This window comes from Talpa europaea (genome assembly GCF_964194135.1).
Source record: "Talpa europaea genome assembly, chromosome: 11".
Classification (NCBI taxonomy): domain Eukaryota; kingdom Metazoa; phylum Chordata; class Mammalia; order Eulipotyphla; family Talpidae; genus Talpa; species Talpa europaea.
The window spans coordinates 8534889-8551873 of record NC_140078.1 but is presented as its reverse complement, the minus strand read 5'-3'; the positions used below and the strand labels follow the sequence as shown (position 1 = coordinate 8551873).

The window sequence follows — 16985 nt, the reverse complement described above, 5'->3', positions numbered from 1 at the left end:
GTGTTCAAATAATTTTGGCCTTCTGCCTCTTAGGGCTGTGATTCTGGAGGTAACAGCGTTACTGATCACAAAACTGTCACTTCTTTCTTCCTGGCTGTCCAGTCTTTCATATCAGTGCAGGTGGGTCAGAGGACACGGGCTATCGAGGGAGACTAGAACACCTGGTTTCTCTAGCTGAAGTGTTCGGCAAAGAGCACAGTCCCAGCCTTCATGTGTTTAGTCACCACCAAGTAGTTCTGTGTTGACCCCTGTCCTGTGGGATGGATGTTTCTGAGTTCTTGTCCTTCAGTGATAGTGTGGCGCTGCTGTCACTGCTGTTGGTTGTCCTAGGTGGTTTCCTCACTAGTGTTTCCATCTGCTCCAAATGTACTGTTATACTTCACCTCCAGGAATTGTCCTTGATGTCAAATGGCTTTGCAGAAAGGAAAATGCAATGACAGTATTTAATTGCAGCAGTAGCAATTTTTCACATGCTAATGTGCAGCTGAGTGCACTTTATTTAAAAAGTAATGGATAAATGCAATATTATCGAGGTCTTGAGGAATGATGAACCACATTCCTGGTTTTTGTCTGAACTAATCTGTTGGACAAGAACTGTGATTTTTTTCTTCTTCTTGTTGAAAGTACCGGTGTCACCCTTTGCCTATATGGTAGAGCAATAATGCTTTTGGAAAATAAACTGCAGAAAACCAAGGCCAGGTACTGCATTCTGAATCAGAATCTCGAAGTGTTTCTGTGAATAGATTTTCTTTTGTAAATATGACCTTTAAGATATTATGTAAAATATGTACATACTTTTTTTTTTTTTTTGTAGGTCATAACTCATTTTTACAGAGTTTGTGAAGCTAAATATTTAACATTGTTGATTTCAATGAGCTCAATGCGGCGAGGCTACAAACGGCAGAGACGTCACCTGAATTTTGTGGCCTGGCGGAGGGGCAGTGGTCCACAGCTCTCCCTCCCCCACCCTAGATGCCTCGCTCTTTTCAATCTCGTCTCAAAGCTTTTTGAAGAAATTGTTTGTTTAGATGTAGGCATTTTAATTTTTTTAAAAAAATTCCTCTGCCAGAACTAAGCACTTTGTTAATTTGGGGGGAAAAATAGATACGGGGGAAAACTTTTAAAAATAGCTATCAAGAATTTGAAAATCAAGCAGTTTGATTTAAAAAAGAACCTTGGGATTTTAAGCAGTCCATAAATTAAACAGTAGCAACTCATGGTATTAAAAAGAAATTTGCATATGCTTTCTCTTCATCCACTTCAGGCGTGCTCTAAGGTTTTGGTTGCTAGACCAGAATCCCACATTGAGATCTCAGGAGAAGAATCCTTGATGTGTGGTTTCCGTGTTGGCTCAACTGTCCTGTCATTCCACTGATGTGATCCTTTCTCCATCCCTGAGAATTAGAATAGTGTCGTGGTTATTTCTTAGGGCACTTGCCCCCCACAACAGCCAAGTTGTCCTAGTTCAGAGCTGAGTGCCTGTGCGTGCCCCCTCTCCAGCCCTCTGCCTGTTCTGCTGTTGCTACTCCTTGATGCTGGTCCGACGAAGTTGAGAATAGGGAGAAATACTGAGTTTCACTCCTTTTATTTGATTTATTTACCGGTTTCCAACAGTTGAATGAAATTGGGTTTTGGGAATACATATGACTTTTCGCATGTTTCTGGCTAGCCTTGGTGTCATTTTCTAGCAATAACTTAGAGCCAGTTAATTTTTAAATTTTTAATTTCACACATTTAGCCAGTCTTTCAAGGTGTTTCTGAAGGTAAGATCATTTAATTTCTGACTTTCTTATAAGTGAGATCCGGTATTTGCAGAACTACCACTTGAGTAGATGCGAGTTCGACACCAGCCTCCCCACACCCCACTTGTTAAAAGTAAACCTTAGATTGTATATCCATAAACTTCCATCACAGTGGCCTGCACTTTGCAGACAACACACTCTGCTGTCTGGAGACGCATGGCCGAGTCAGTGTCTTCGGAGGCTCTGTAGTGGCAGTGTGGAGCTGGACTTCCCTGTAAGTGGTGTGTGGGGAGGAGTAGAATGGTGCTCTTCTTACCTTTCCTTTAAAAAAATTAAAAACAAAACAAAGTTTTATGATTCTTTTCCTCAGTCCTGACTCCAGGCTACCTGGAAGGCAGCACTCCCTTTTTATATGGAAGAAAAGTGAAGTGATTATGTTTTTATATTTTCTACTTTTTCATTTTATTGGTGCAAACTTAAGGTTTTGATTTTCTTTTAATAGACGCAGTCTTGAGATAATTTGTTTTTATCTTTTTGCCCTTTTATCTTTTTTGGATAATTCTCTTTGTACTCCTGCTGCCTACCTCTCGTCACCTCCCACCACTTTTTTAAACCTTGGTATCTGTTGGGTAAACTAATCTTTGCATCTGCTTTTAGAATGTGAGATATTTCCAGTACCTACTTTTTTGCTGAATCCAAAGATATATAAATATAAATATATATTTTATAAAGATCAAAATGATATAAAGGAGATACATGTTTCTTCCTTTGAAATAATAGGAATTCATTGTTAATGTTCATATTATGATGCCACTTTTCTAAATTGTGCATCGTGATGGAATGGTGTAAATATCAATCCAGGACTGCTTAATCATTATTTAATGTCTAAGGTGAGTTGGGGTGTATAGGGGTAGGATATTATAGAACATAATTGACTTGCTGTCCTAGAAGTTTTGATCCAGAAATAGGTGCAGCTGGGGAGTAGACAGAACTGCCAGTTCCCCAGATGCCTGTCCAGTTCCCTTTTTATTTGCAGAAGCCATCAGTTATGTTGACAAGTGGGAAATTCATAGGCGTGAAACCTCTAAGATAGGTGAGTTCCCCCTGCTGCAGAGGAATAAGAGCTGCTGTTCAGCTAAAGGCAGATGTTTAATAACGAGCAGGGTGTTTTCTCTCTAGTGTGTAGAATTTCGAAGTGAATGAAAATGTCATTCTGAGAGCAATATTTAAATTCTCAGGAATTGACTTACAGTATTGAGAATGAATTCAGTTTCAATCAAGTTTACATTAAATGTTGCTTAAAATCTAAATCATTCTTTACAATGCAAAGAATCCAAATCAGGTGGGATAACTTATGAGATGGTTGGGTGTAAGCTATGACTGCTTCGCTGATCGCTTTTGGATGTCGTTGTAAATAAAGGTTTCTATTTAAAATTGAAGCTTAAGAGCTTGCCTTTTTCTTTTTAAAATATAATTCCCTACTAGACTAAGGGTGAAAGAAAAGGTTAATAAGCAAGTCTGTATCAAATGTTGATAGTAGTTTCGGTGAGGTTAAAAGCAGACTTACATGAGGCGGCTTTGGGGCGTTGAAAACGCAGAACTTACTCAAAAAGGAGTGCTTGGGGTCGCCTCCGGATTTGTTATTGGGGCGATGACTCCTGCTTCTTCCATTCTGGAATTCTGACGGCTGTCTTTACAAGGTTAGACCACCTGGCCCAAAGAAGGCTTGTCTTGGTTGAGGTGAATTGCTGTGCAGTTGATTAATACTCCTCAAAAAAGTGAAATTCTTGATACAGTGGACTGAGAGACTTACCTGTGAGGCCCCTGAAGTGTGGTAAATTTTAATCATTAATTTACAGCCCATTATCTAGTCCCCTTTAAAAAGCCCTCTAAACCCAAGGCATCTGCTTCCAAGAAGGTATTCACTGGTAGCCTTAAAAAAAAAAAAAAAAAACAACAACAAAAAACCAAACACACCAAAAGACTCCCAAGAATGGCCTTTTACAAAATGTCAATTTACCTCATACCAACTGCTGGCCATTGGCTGCGGTTTTGAACATTGTATGACAATAGACTACAAAATTTCTTTACAAATACAATTTTGTTAAAACTTGGGACATACATCATTTCTTTTCAGTACTTTAAAAAACATCAGGTCTGGAACAGGTAACAAAGGAATGAATACTGGGGAGGTGATAGCCGGGCAGGAATAGAAATGGCCACAACTGCAAGGAGTTTTCTTTTACACTGGCCACTGAGCATTTATTGACACCACCACGCTTGAAAACTGGGTTTTCTTATTAGTCAGATTCCCCTAAAAGTTCCCACGCTGGTTACACGTAAATAGTCACATATATACAGTGAAGTCAGTTTCTTCAGAGGCAACCAGGAGCGCACAGCTAGAGAGAGGTTGCCTCTGTGCTCCGGACTCACTGCTGAGTCTGCGCTGGATCCGGCATCGGTAAGTTGCCTCTGTCCTGCTGCTTAGTTCGTGATGAACCAGAAATTACAAGGATTTAAAACGGGGTTGTTTTTCCCCTATGATTTAAAAAAAAAAAAAATTCCAGTGACTTTCACCCTTTGGGGGAGATTTCCAAGAAAAATTTTGTTTTTCCCTTGTTGAGAGGGTTAGTGGCGACTTGGGTATGAAGATGCCTTTTGTGCAGCTGGTGAAGTATAATCCAAAGCAAAAGCAGGGGCAAAAATGAACTTGAAGTATCACTACTCCTGATGGTTCTCTTCCAGAATCTGCCATGTTGACTGAAAGCGAGTTGTCTCTCAGACCTCCTGGCTAACGTGTAGGCCTGCTTGATGGAATTATCTGCAGCGTCTCACTGCCTGTACGCTCAGACGATGTCTGTGTTTGGAGGGCCGCCTCGTGCTTCCTAACCTTCCCAGCCTTCCCACAGCTGTCCCCTGTAGAACAAAGCAGACTCATCTCAGTGTTTGCCATGCTGCTTAGAATACTTCTAGGTCACCCGGGAAGGGCTTGTTACCGCCTAAGAGCTGGATTGTCAGTTCTTTGCTTAACATGCCCAGTTAACTGGCATTTAAAGATCATGTGCCTTCACTCAGGGAGCACCAGAGAAACTTAGCTGGCTTACTGTCCTGTTAAAGCCACACGGGTTTATAGGCGCATGAAGAAAGAAATGGTAGACCAGCGATTGCAGATGGCAGCTCACGGATGAGGTCCGCTTGCCTGGCAATTAGCGGCAGATTAGTTGCCACTGTTTAAACCTAACTCCGGGTTTTGCTTTTCCAATGATTTGATGATTTAGAGGATTCAACTAGACAAAATGCAGCCCCATTTGTGCGGTTCTCTTAGACTGGAGCGCCACCTCCACTGCCACCCCCCTACCCTGGCCGCTGGAGAGCAGCTTGGATGTTTTCGATACCCGCGAGTGAGGCTGGCCGACCTGCTCCACTCTGAACCGAGGCGCGCGCACGCGCCACAGCCTTTATGGATCTAAACGCTGCTCCACCTCCAAGGAACACCTGGAGTTTACTGAGCACCGGTTACTGTCTCAGAACAGTGTTAGACAAGGCATCGGTCTAAACATGTTATGGGACAGGCTTCCTCTGGGTTAGTGGAGCACGCGACATGCTAGGAACCCGCACGCACACAGAACAGCCTGGCAAGACAAGCAAGCAGGAGCCAGGTCTACACTTCTAAGCTGGCTCCTCAACTCACAGTGATTTGGAAGAAGGTCTCTTCACTTCTGGCCACTTTCGACGCTGAAACTGCCTAAGTTTTCAGGTGTCAAAAGGAGAATGAGTGTTAACCATCACCAAGAGAGAAGTAAGTCACCCCCAAAGAGCTACACAAAGGAGAACTCTTGGGGGAGCGAGCCCCTGGCAGAGCCGAATAAGGGCTGGGTCTCCCTGGAACACATGCAGCCTCAGAGTTTAGACTAGGTGGGCCAAGATGTGGGGCCTGCCTCAGGCTTTAAAAACAAAACTGGTACCTGTATTGCTCATAGCTTCCTCCATCTTTAAGTCCTAAACGAGAGAGATGAACAAAATAGAATGTGATTTAGGACAAAACGGCACATGACAAACTTTCCACCTTCCCATTTGCCTTTTTTAAAGATACGTTAAGCTTTTTATCGGAAACCCTGGTTGATGGTGGCATATGAGGTGAGCTTTTCCTAGCACCCATAGCAAGCCTTGTACCTTGTCTGCAATCTGGGCTCGCCTGACCAGTTTCAGGACCTGATTTGGTCTTTCAGCATTGGCCTTGTGGGGGAGGCACGAATGGGCATGAACCCCTAAGCAGCAGCAGGCTGGGGCCCTGGGAAAAGCAGGGCAGAAGGGAGAGCCCACTTCTGGACGCATACGCCCGGCAGGTTTCCTAGAGGCCACGGCAGTGAGACCAAGCGCGCAGGCTTTGGAACCGGCCCGCCTGCTCGCGCTCCTCATTCACAAAACAAGGACTTGATTCCCCCAGGGTTGGCACCGGGAGGGTCAGGCTGGTGTGCACCCATGAACGCCTGATGCACTCAGGACTGCAGTCCCCCCATGACCACGGTGGGGGGGCCCTGGTGAGAGCTGTGATGATGAGCCCCCCTTTCCAGCTGCATTTCTCTGCCACGGGGTCCGTGGGCGCATAAGCGCTGGCCTGTTTGTAACCAGCTGACGACAGCATCGCGATTCTTCTAGGCTGCTGGCCTCTTCCCAAGAGGAGCTCTAGGGGCCCGAGATACAGACCAGCGCTCCTCAAGGCCCTCCGCAGGCTGGAGGGCTGCTCCCTGTGCATGTTTTGTGGCTAGTAAATAGCTTCCTTTAGCTTTTAAAAACCGTCTTCGTATCTGATTGGCATCCTGAACTTCAGCGGAGTCTCCGATGTCGCCTACGCCACATAAAGCCCGTGAGTTGGCGGACCCCTCACTTCTGACCCCTCCCTCTTCACCGCGTTCTGTGGGCTTCCCCACCGAGAGAAGCATCTGCTCTGTTCTCACTGCTACCACCAGAGTCCAGCCCCCCGCCAGGTCTCCCAGGTAAGTATTATTTTCCCGACTCCCCATCACGGTCCCCTTCGGCAAGTGTCGCATCTCACTCCCTGGCTGAAACCCTGCATCTGACTGCATGATAGTACTATGAATTCGAGCCCTTTCCCCGGCCTCCCTGCCGCCACCAGGCCCTGCCACCACCCTCCTGGCTCTGGCTGCAGACTTTCTGCAACTTCAACAGGCCTCAGAGTCTCCACTTCAAATCTCTTAAGGCTAGCCCCCCACTTTTCTCTCTGGTTGACATCTGCTGCTTTGTCACGACTCAGTTCAAAGGTCACTTCCTGGAGGGAGCCACCCCTGACCCCCTCCCATTGTCACACTATCACATCCTGTTTTGCTCACTCCACACAAGCAAGAGACCTGTCCCTACTAGTGTTTGCCTCTCACGTGGCAAACGTGCACCTTCTGGTAGGGTTCCAAGTTTAAGTTCGCAACAAATGTTTGTTGAATGAATAAATGAACAAAAGGGAAAAATGTGAAAGAATTCCATGTGTTTTCTGCCCATGGCTCAGAGGCCTTTCTGAGGAACCACAGCCCATGGAAAGCCAATTGCCTGGATGGGGCCTCCAGACCCAACCCAGTGATTGGTCTTCAGCCATCCCACCCCGGGCTCCTGGGGATTCCAGGTTCACACTTCAGACTAGACATGACTTCCCCCGCTTTCGGCAGGCCCTGTGTTGGGGCACCTACTCACCCAGGTCCATGTTCCGAGTCCGGGGGTTGCACTGCTTGTAGCCCTTGCAGCTCCTCAGCTCCATGAGCTGTACGTGCAGCTGATTCAGCACGTCCCTGTCCAGCGTGTTCACGGCGTTCATCAGCTGGTTGGGGAAGGAGGCTGTCGGCAGCTGTGTGTAGGGCCCCCTCCCCAGCCTCTTCTACCAACCAGGGGCTAATCTCAGGCGAATTGGGGGTAGAAAGTGCCAGAGGACGGTGGCCTGCTCATGCCAGCCTCTGGCAAAGGCCTGAATTTGGAATCTCTGAGGCCACCCTTTTGCTCCCAGGCCCACCAGCTCCACTCCCCTGAGAAAGCTCATGAAAGATCGCCTGTGTGCTTCAGCGGGGCTCCTGGGGGCGCCACCGGGGAATGACCAGGCCTCGGAAGGAAGCAGCTCTTCCCAGCCCCGTTTCTAGCACCTTCGCTTGTACCTGCCTGGTTCTTCTCAAAGGGAAGCAGCCGTGTGGTGCGGGGGGTGGGAGGGATGGCAAGCGACCTGGGTCCTCTCCTATCAGGAGCCGCCCGGGACCCACTGACCCACATCCCCCTTGGCCACCCCCTACTTAAGGAGAAAGACCGGCAGCTTGTGGTGATTAAAACAAAGCAGTGGAGTTGCTGGCATTTAAAAATCAGAGTTCAGGGAAAAACCATCAGGATTTCCTTGGAACCCCGGGTTCTGGGCTGTCCCGGGGCTGCCCTACTGAGCAGCCGAGGCTCCGACACCGGGCGTGGTAACCCTCTGCATTCAGAGGGACTCACGTCCCGGCCGCCAGAGACTGGCTCCTTTCGTCGTAGGTGATGTGGGTGTGCAGGAGAGTTAACATGCGGAAGCAGTGAGGAAAGAGCTGGGCAGGTGTCGGCCTTGCCTGTTACCCGTGCGCTCCCCGACCACGGGAGCCCTGAACCTACAGTTCTCCCTCTCCCCAAGTTCCTATGAAGCCTGCTCAAGAGCTGGCTTTCAGACGAGGGAGGCAGAGAGGAAGCAGCCAGGCATCCAGAGCCCTTGCCCTCCTGTCTTCGGATGACACACCGGGAACGCGTTACTCTCCCTGGGGGCACCTGCTACCTCGAGTCTGGGCTTCACCGGCGGGTCCTCCTTACCTGGTAGGGGTCTGTGTTGAGATCGAAGTACTCCAGGAAGCCGGTTGCAAATTCACAGAAGAGGAAGTTGTGGGTCTCGTTGATGGTCCTCATGCACCAGTACGTGTTGTTGTTGGCGCTGGTGCAGGCACAGAAGGGCCCCACTGCAGGGGGGGAGGGGGGAGAGCCCTGAGCGCGCCGCCCTTGGGGACTCTTGTCCAGGCCCACCCAGGCCCCCATTCCTGTCGGGCACCGAGGCCTGAAGGACACTCACGAGTCCAGAGCGGCGCCGTCTGCCAGTGCTGGTTGTCGTGGGTGAAGCACGTGAGGCCGGGCATGCTGCACGTGTCGTTGTTCTGCAGGCGCTTGAGCAGCTTGCGCAGCTTCTTCTTGCGCTTCTGCTCCCGCAGCAGCCACACCTTGTCCTTCTCCTGCAGCCCCTTCCTAGGGCACACGGGGCACACCCCTCATACCTCCCTCGGGTCCCCACCCGGGCCTCCTAGTGATGGATGACCCTAAACCTCCGCTCCTCCTGCCCAAGGGGCCGCGGGCACCGCAGCGGGGCCTCTGAGGGAAGGTGCTCGCCCACGGCCCCTGCTCGGAGGCTGCGCGAGACCCGCCCGGCCCTGGCCCACACGGCCCCTCCGGCCACAGGCCGGCTTTGGAGACCGCTCACGGCGGACCTGGGGGTCAGACCGCGTCAGGGCTGCCCCCGACTTCCCAGGGAAAGGCCTCCTTTCCTTTCTGTGTTGGCCCGAGTCAGGGCAGCTCCTCCCGGGGGCCTCCCCGTCTCCCTGGGCTGCCCCCGGCTCTCACCTGAAAGGGTGCAGGCTGGAGCCCTTGTGCTTGAGGCGGCCTTTGTGCTGGGTGTGGTAGCTGCAACAGACCCCGACCCCGGTCTCAGGGCGACCTTGTGGGAGCCAGCCTGCCTCTGGGGCCATGCTGGGGAGGGCACCACTCCCGGCAGCAGCCTCCTGCTGGCTCCGCTGCAAGGGGGCGCTGGGAGACCCTGGTTGAAGCCTCAGGCCAGACAGTGGGTCCCAGGCCAAGTCAGTCTTGAAGACTGGAGGCTGGGCCTGGCCCCCCTCAGCCTCACCCACTCCAGGCTGCTCCCGAGGCCCTGCCACTGCATGCCGACTCAGGGCCAGCAGCGGGGGAACCCCCATTTCTCATGCCCTTTCGGGGAAGGTGGCAGACTCTACAGCTGTGCTGTCCGGTCCGGTACCCGGCAGCCTCCTGGGGAGGGTTCATCTTGAATACTAGTACTGATTATTCAATACAGTTAGTGCTCACAATTACTCTTCATTCATGCCGGCTGTGCTTCGAGGGCTCTGCAGCCACTGTGGTGGTGCCCTGCTGGGCAGCACAGGAACAACCAGCGGGGGCTCCTTGGACAGGGCTGCTCCTGAGGGCAGACCCCCGGGCCAGGGTTTCCCTGCACTGGTGATGGAGGCCTCAGGCCTTGGGCAATTCCTGAAGACGATGCGTCTCCCTTCTGGGCACCAGGTCCACGTGCCGAGCACCCTACTCACTGAGGGGTGGTGTGGCCGGGGCTGGCGCCGCATGTGAGTTATTACCGATACCTCTGTACCCTCACCCTGAGGGAGGAGACGGGGTGCTGTGTCCCCTGGAGAGGTCCTGCAGGAGCACGGGGCCTCCTTGGGCGCCCTGTTGCCCCTCACCTGATTTTGTGGCAATCACATTCTTCTGGTCGCTTTTTCTTCAGGTGACCTCGAACTTCTCTCAGGTTCTTAATCTTGTTCTGCAGAGTTTCAATCTGAGGGGAGGGGAAGAGGAGGAGACTTGGAAACTCTGGGGCCGGGCCTGGTAGTGACCCCTGCGCCCCCAGCCCTGCTTCTTGCTCAGCGGCAGCAGCAGCCTGTGTCCCTGGGGGCCTCGGGCTAGCGCCTGCATCTGTGGGTGCTGAGGGGGGCCCCTGCTGAAGTCACCGGGCTTCAGTGAAAGAACCCGAGCCATTCTCGTCCTGTCCTGTCCCGCCCCAGAGCCAGGCCAGCCCCTGGGGACGTCCCTGTCTCCCCCGGGCCATTGGGAGGACTAAGCATGGTTTGAGGCGACTGCCGCCCTCCCTCTGGCGTCGAGGAAGCCGCCTGACCCGGTACTGAGGCCCTGTCCCCAGTGGAGGGTCTGGGCCTCGTCACCCTCCCGCTGTGTCGGGTGCCCCCTGGCAGAACCTGCTCCCTGCCAGACCCCACCTCGTGGTCGATGTGCAGCTTGTGGTCCTTCCAGGCCTGCAGGGACCTGTACAGGTCCAGGTCACACTGGACCGTGTCGTTCTCTAGGATGTAGCACCTGCTCGAGAAAGGGACCACATGTCGCCCTGAGGGGACACCAGCCGGGGCCTGAGAAGCGCGGGGGCCCCTCCACACCCGACCTCCGCCTGGACTTCTCACCGATGTGTCACTTTAATGGGGTTGGGGGCTGAGTAGTCCGGAAGGCCCCCGGTGCCACTGAAGTCCCCTCCGTCCTTGTCGTCTTGGTCCTCGGGGTGCCCCGGCCAGTGCCGCTTGCTGAGGTTGCGAAGCTGGAAGGCGGCGTCCAGGCTGATGTGGTGCACCTCGCCGCCCACCTCGATGGCCACGGAGCGGACGGCGCGATGGCGGGCGTAGCTGGCCTTGTACTCTGGCGTCGGAGGGGCGGCGGGGTGAGGAGGCGGGAAGGGCTGGTCCGGCGCACCGGGCCGCAGACGCCGCCCAGAGACGCGAGCTGCCCGAGACTCGGGGGCGCATGAGGTGTACCCCGGGGGCAGGACCTCAAGGAGATTCGCTTAGGAACTGGCTCGGGATCATTCAAGAAAGAGCCCCACACGGAGAGACGAGCTGCAGCGCGCCGGGCCAGCGGCCTGGTCGGCGGGGACGGGAAGGGGTTCCTTGAGGCCCTGGAGCTGCCGGCAGAGCCGGGGCGCAGGGACATAGTGGGGGCACAGCTGGACTAGACCCCAACCCCCCCCCGTGCTCTTGTCCTGTGTGTTAAGGGGTGCACAGGGGAAGGTCAGAAGCCCGGTGTGTGAGAGCAGCCAGACCCCAAGGCCACAGCGATTCCGTTTATGTGAAGCGGCCAATGGAGGGCGCGGGCCGTGACTGCCTCCTGGGCATGGGGGTGCCTTTTGGGGCGAGGAAGGTGTTTTAGGGCTAGAACTGGAAGCGCCTCTGAGTGGCATTCTCTCGGGGGGCGTGTGACGGGCGAACACAGCAATGATGGAAAATGGGGAAAAGGAAGGTGGATGTGAAAACATCGAATCGAAACGTCGCCGTGAACCGGGAAAGAGCAGGCGTGGTCCGGGGACGGCCCGGGACAGGCTTCCAGCTCCTGGTCTGGCGTGAGCCTTGCCAAGGCCCGAGGCCCCGCGCCCCCCCCACCCCCGGCTCCCTGCCCGGTGGCCCTCCACCCCGGAACAGGTGGCCGGCGGGGGGGTGGGGTCCGCCGCACCCCCTGCTCCCCAGCCCCGCCACTTACTCTTTTTGAAGATCTTCTTGCGGCGCCCGGCCAGGCTGAGCTTGTCGTCCCCGGGGCAGGAGCAGGCCTCGCTGCCCGGCCGGTAGTACTTGGGCACCAGGTTCGAGAGGGCCCTGCCGCCCGGCCGCGCCGGGCCCTTGCACTTGTGCAGCTTCAGCGCGCCCGTGGCGTCCTCCACGCACTGCCACTTCTGCCGGACACGCTCGGCTCAGGCCCGGCTCCCCGGCGCGCCCGCCCGCCCACCCAGGCGCCCCCACCCCGGGGCCTGCACGGGGACCCCCGGCTCCCAGAAGCGCCGTCCTGGGCACCGTGGTCAGCATGTAGATGCCACCGATAGCGGGAGCTTGGGAAAGGAGCCGAGGGTGACCGTTTCTCGAGGGCTGAGCGGGAGCCCCAGGAGGACGCCCTGCCCAGGGGAGCCCCGGGCTGGCTCACGATGGGGCGTTTGCGGGAGGCACGGGGGCGGCCCACTGTGGGCGGGGACGGGAAGGGGTTCCTTGAGGCCCTGGTGCTGCCGGCAGAGCGGGGGCGCAGGGACACAATGGGGGCACAGCTGGACTAGACCCCAGCCCCCCAGCGCCCTTGTCCTGTGTGTTAAGGGGTGCACTCCCCCCATCTTTTTTGAAAGTGCTGGTTCCTGGCCCCCTGCCCAAGCCCCAGGCTGGGACCAGGGAGAGATGTGCAGAAAGGCGGGGGTGGGGGTGGGCTACCATCCCGGGGGCACAGAGACCCCCGGCCTCAACTGAATTCCAGACTTTTGGGGCCTCAGTATAAACACAAACCCAAGCTCTCGCACACATCAGCCCCGAAGGGCCGGGCTTTCTAACGAAGGGGTCCGCGACTGTCACCGCAGAGCCCAGAGCAGCTGCAGTGTGACCCAAAGCTCTCGCCTGGGGGTACAGACGACCCCCACAGCTTGGGGGTAGGGCAGGGGGGTTACAGACAAGCGTGGGATGGAGGGGGGCACACAGCCAGGAAGACAGGTGGGGACCACTTCTGAGTCAGGGAGCTTTGGATGCAGCCAATGAGCCCCCCGACTGGGTGTGCCCCCACGTTGGGAGCCTCGGGGCTGCAGCTGAGAAGGGGGTACAGTGGCCCTGCCTTTCGCTTAGCCTTATCGGTGAATCAGGCGTATCTCCAGGCCTGGGCCCCTGGGGATGAGCTCGGCCCCAGCCCAGAGACGAGGCTGGTGCTCCCCTCACCCCCCAGCCCACCCTCAAGCCTCGCCTCCTGTGGTCCCTTTCACCGGGTCCTGGCGCGCACCCTTGGGCTTCCAGGCCTCGGTTCAGACGCTCCCACGCGCCAGCCGGGGCTCCGGTCATCGCTCGCCCGCACCTGGACTCTATCTCCTTCCTCTCTCTTGTGAAAGCAACTTCATTTTTTTAAGACTTAAATTTTCTTTAAAAAGGCGATTGCCTGTTACTCCCGGAGGGGAAGCAGCCCCAGAGCGAGCGCGTGGAGGGAATAAATGAACATCAAGCCAGCGTGGTCACTGCCGCTGGGCAGGCGGCTGCGCTCCCGCGAGGCTCAGGCAGACGTCCCGGAGCCAGGGAGGCAGGAGGTCTGCTGCACCCCCCGGCCTCACCCTGGGGGCGACATGGCCAGAGAGCAGCCCCTGGGGAGGCGCCCAGGCCGCAGCCCTCACCTGCCCCAGCTGCTCGCACGCCGTCTGGTACTCGGCGCGCTGGCACAGGTCCTTCACGCGCTGGTGCTTGGGCAGGAAGTTCTCCTCCTGGGCCTCCACCTTGTCGCTGTCCCTCTTGTGCAGCAGCTTTCTGTGGGGCAGGGAGAGGGACAAAGGCTGCTCTCAGCTCTGGGGGGGCGTGTGCCTGGCTGAGGGGGACCCGGCCCTGGGGGGTGTCCCAGTGGAGGACGCGGCCTGGGGGATCTGCTGATGGTTATGCCCACAGTCGCATGAGTTGGCAGTAAGTTGAGAAGCAACCAGTGGAGGCGCCGGGCAGGCAGGACAGGGCGTGTCTTAAGGGCCCACGTGGCTGTAGGATGCAGCTCAGCGGTGCCAGGGGAGCAGAGAACGGGTCTCCCTGGGCCTCGGGGGCGCGGGGGCGCTGCCCGCCACCGTCAGAGGAGCATGAGAGCAACCTTCTCCTCGCTGCTCGAGGTGAGCTCTTTCATGGCCGGGGCGTGAGTGGGACTGCCAGGGGCGGGGCCGGGAGCTGGGGGTGCCTGCTGGGCCCAGCTTGAGTCCAGGGAGGCCCCGGCCCCGTCCCTTACCCTCTCTCCACCAGGAAGGAGTCCCGCCAGACCCTGATCTTCTTTTTCAAGTGAAACCTAGGGAGAAAAAAAGCACATCCCCATTTTCTCGCATGTCCCCCCGTTCTCCCAGAGGCAGGGAGCGCAGAGCCCACTTTGGATGACAATGAGCACACACCGAAGTTCCCGGGGGCAGTGGGATGAGGGGGTGCAGGGGGCTCTGCAAAGGCCGTGGCGCCCACGCTCCCGGGCAGAGCTGCGTCCCGGGTGTGAAGACACAGGCGGGGCGAGCGGGGTCAGGTCGCGCTGAGTCCACTCAGCCAAGGGCAGAGCCGGGTCCAGCCGCCGCTCCTCGGCTGAGATGCTTCCTCTAGCTCAGCACCAGAAGGAGCGGGTGTCTGGACTCTGGGTTACTTGTGTTGTTTGGGGGATTCTTTTCCTTTGATGCTTCGCAGCGTGACTTTCATGCAGCTTCTCGCTACCATTTCCAAGTCCCAGACAGGCCCAGGCTGAGAGAGGAGGCTTCCCTGCTGCACCCAGACTTTTGGCTGTCCTGGCTCCCAAGCTGGTGGGCTTGGAGTGACCGTTTATCCAGCTCATAAAGCCTCTTAATTGGCGGAAGGGGGCTCCATGGAGGTGGTTCCCTGGCAGTGCAGCCAGATGTGGGCAGCCAGTGCCCCAGGGCTCGACCATCTGAGCTGGGGGGCGGGTAACAAACTGGAGGTCCTAACGGGGCCTCAGGGGTGGCCTAACCAGGGGTCATTCCAGTGGTGGCCACTAGGTGTCGCTGCAGCCACGCCAGAGGCGCTGGCCGGTCCCTCCCTGTCCAGCTCACCAAACCTGCTCCAGTTTTGCCTCCGGGACGCTGGGGACTGTGTTCCCATCACCGCCTGCGGCACTCGAGCCATGAAGCACGGGGACTGCTTGGAAGTGCAGCCTGCAGGCTAGTGCTGAATGCCAGGAAGCGCCCAGTGACCACCCACAGGTCATGCGGCCCTTCGGGCTGGCTCTCCAAACTGGCCAAAGGGGATCATGAGCACATCAGCCTCTGCGTTCCTGAGGGCGAAAGCTCTGCAAAGCGCTCGGTGCAGGTGCCGGCCCCGCCAGCGCGGCAGTGTCAGCTCCTGGCGCTGCTGTTATTACTTCAAATTTTATGTAATTTTAGCTCCAAGAGGGTCGTCACTAGTCCCCTTGGGGACATTCCAGATGGGAAGATGCAGTCTTTGAGGGGACATGTCCTTCTGTCCTAACACAGGCAAGTAACCCCAGCGCCTGACTCCTGGAGGCCCGCCCCTCTCAGGCCCGCAAGGTCTGGCCATAAGTTCAGGCGGCTGGGAGCCTGGCATCCCACCTCCCCAGCATCCGCCCCGCTCCTGCCCTGCTCACCGATTCACCGGCCGCTCCGTGTCCAGCAGCTTGAGGATGGATTTCCCGTCCATGTCCGAGGGGATGTCCAGACCTGCTATGTCCAGGATGGTGGGGGCCAGGTCGATGTTGAGGACGATGTGGGGGTTCCTGGGGAGGTGGGGAGACCAGGGACTCCATGAGAGAGGGGTAGCTGGAGGGCAGTGCCAGGGGTTGATGCCCTGAGGGTGGGGAAGCTGCTCTCCTGCACCCTGGGGGCCCCAATTCAGTGGCCCTGCTCTCCTTCACCCCCAAATTTTGTGCCCACCAGACAGGTCACAGGACACTGGACTCGCCAGCCGTACCTGGCCTCTGCTTGGCTGTTTATTCTGCCAGGAATGCCCTCCCTGCCCATTATCCAAAGCACACCTACCTTTAAGGGCACCCCAAATCCTAGGACACTTCTCTGCCCTCTGGGGCAAACACTGATCCTTTGCTGTCCCCTCTGCCTGGAATGTTCTCCCTCCAGATGCCAGCATGGCACTCTCTCAACCCCTCAGGAGGCTGGTGAGCCCCACCCTTGTCTTGTGTCTACACCCAAGTATGGTCCCCTCCCCTTCAAGGGTGGACCGACCAATAAAATAAGGCCTGTCCCCCGTGGTTGTTACGGACATGTGACCCTGCCTTCCGACCGCGTGGCCCTGCTCTTCCTCCCCTGGCTGCCGCCCCCAGTAGGGTGCTGTGTGGCTATCCCAGAGGTGGCTCCGTGAGCTCAAAGCCTCTCCTGTACTCGACAATCCTGTGGGTGGGGAAGAAGGTTTGGCCAGTTGAGCCTCAGATGGGGCCACAGCCCTTGATTTCAGGGGAGGGCACCTTGATTTCAGTCCAGTGGAGGGCTGAGCTGGGCCAGGCTTTGACCCACAGAAACTAAGTTTGCAGTGACTGTCAGGCAGCACAGATTAGCGGCCCAAAGCCCTTCCCCAGAGCCCACTGGGCACTCAGCCCCGGGGTGCTCTGCTTTAACCTGCTCCTCCATTCACGACATATTTTTCTGGCTTATTGTCTATTGCCCATGAGAATCTAAGTGGAAGGGCTTGTCACATCTGTACCCCCAAGACTTTTATACTTAGAGCACACAGTAGGTGCTTAGTGTTAGCTCAGTGCACTTTGTTATTCATCTCTACTGTCCACCTTTCAGCTGTCTCCTGCCTCTACTGGGTGGTGTTCCCGGTGGGTAGGTGAGTTAGGGACACATCCAGCGCCTGCTGAATAAAGGATGGTCCCATGGACACCTCCATCAGGTGACTTAGTGCCCTCGTGTCCTAGGGTTTTAACCCTCTTTGGGGTCCTCCCTCTGCCCAGATCAGTACCTGTGAACACTGGGCAGGCAGAAGTGCTGGGGAGGGGCTT

General features: G+C 55.7%; 1 protein-coding gene across 5 annotated transcripts in view; it reads right to left on the bottom strand.

The window, feature by feature from the left end:
- Window positions 1-4627: 4627 nt before the first annotated feature.
- Window positions 4628-16985, bottom strand: part of SULF2 (sulfatase 2) — a gene marked incomplete at both ends in the record, with an annotated part of 59572 nt that continues 47214 nt past the window's right edge. The window contains 14 exons of one of the 5 annotated variants that reach the window (XM_084247311.1): window positions 4628-4658; window positions 5434-5487; window positions 5708-5741; window positions 7446-7569; window positions 8568-8710; window positions 8821-8990; window positions 9363-9422; window positions 10229-10323; window positions 10760-10859; window positions 10958-11186; window positions 12021-12210; window positions 13666-13795; window positions 14253-14309; window positions 15618-15746. In XM_084247311.1, coding sequence (XP_084103437.1) covers window positions 4628-4658; window positions 5434-5487; window positions 5708-5741; window positions 7446-7569; window positions 8568-8710; window positions 8821-8990; window positions 9363-9422; window positions 10229-10323; window positions 10760-10859; window positions 10958-11186; window positions 12021-12210; window positions 13666-13795; window positions 14253-14309; window positions 15618-15746 — 1546 coding nt within the window. The remainder of the gene's footprint in view (window positions 4659-5433; window positions 5488-5707; window positions 5742-7445; window positions 7570-8567; window positions 8711-8820; window positions 8991-9362; window positions 9423-10228; window positions 10324-10759; window positions 10860-10957; window positions 11187-12020; window positions 12211-13665; window positions 13796-14252; window positions 14310-15617; window positions 15747-16985) is intronic. The other 4 variants (XM_084247312.1, XM_084247313.1, XM_084247314.1 and 1 more) reach the window with 4 other exon arrangements.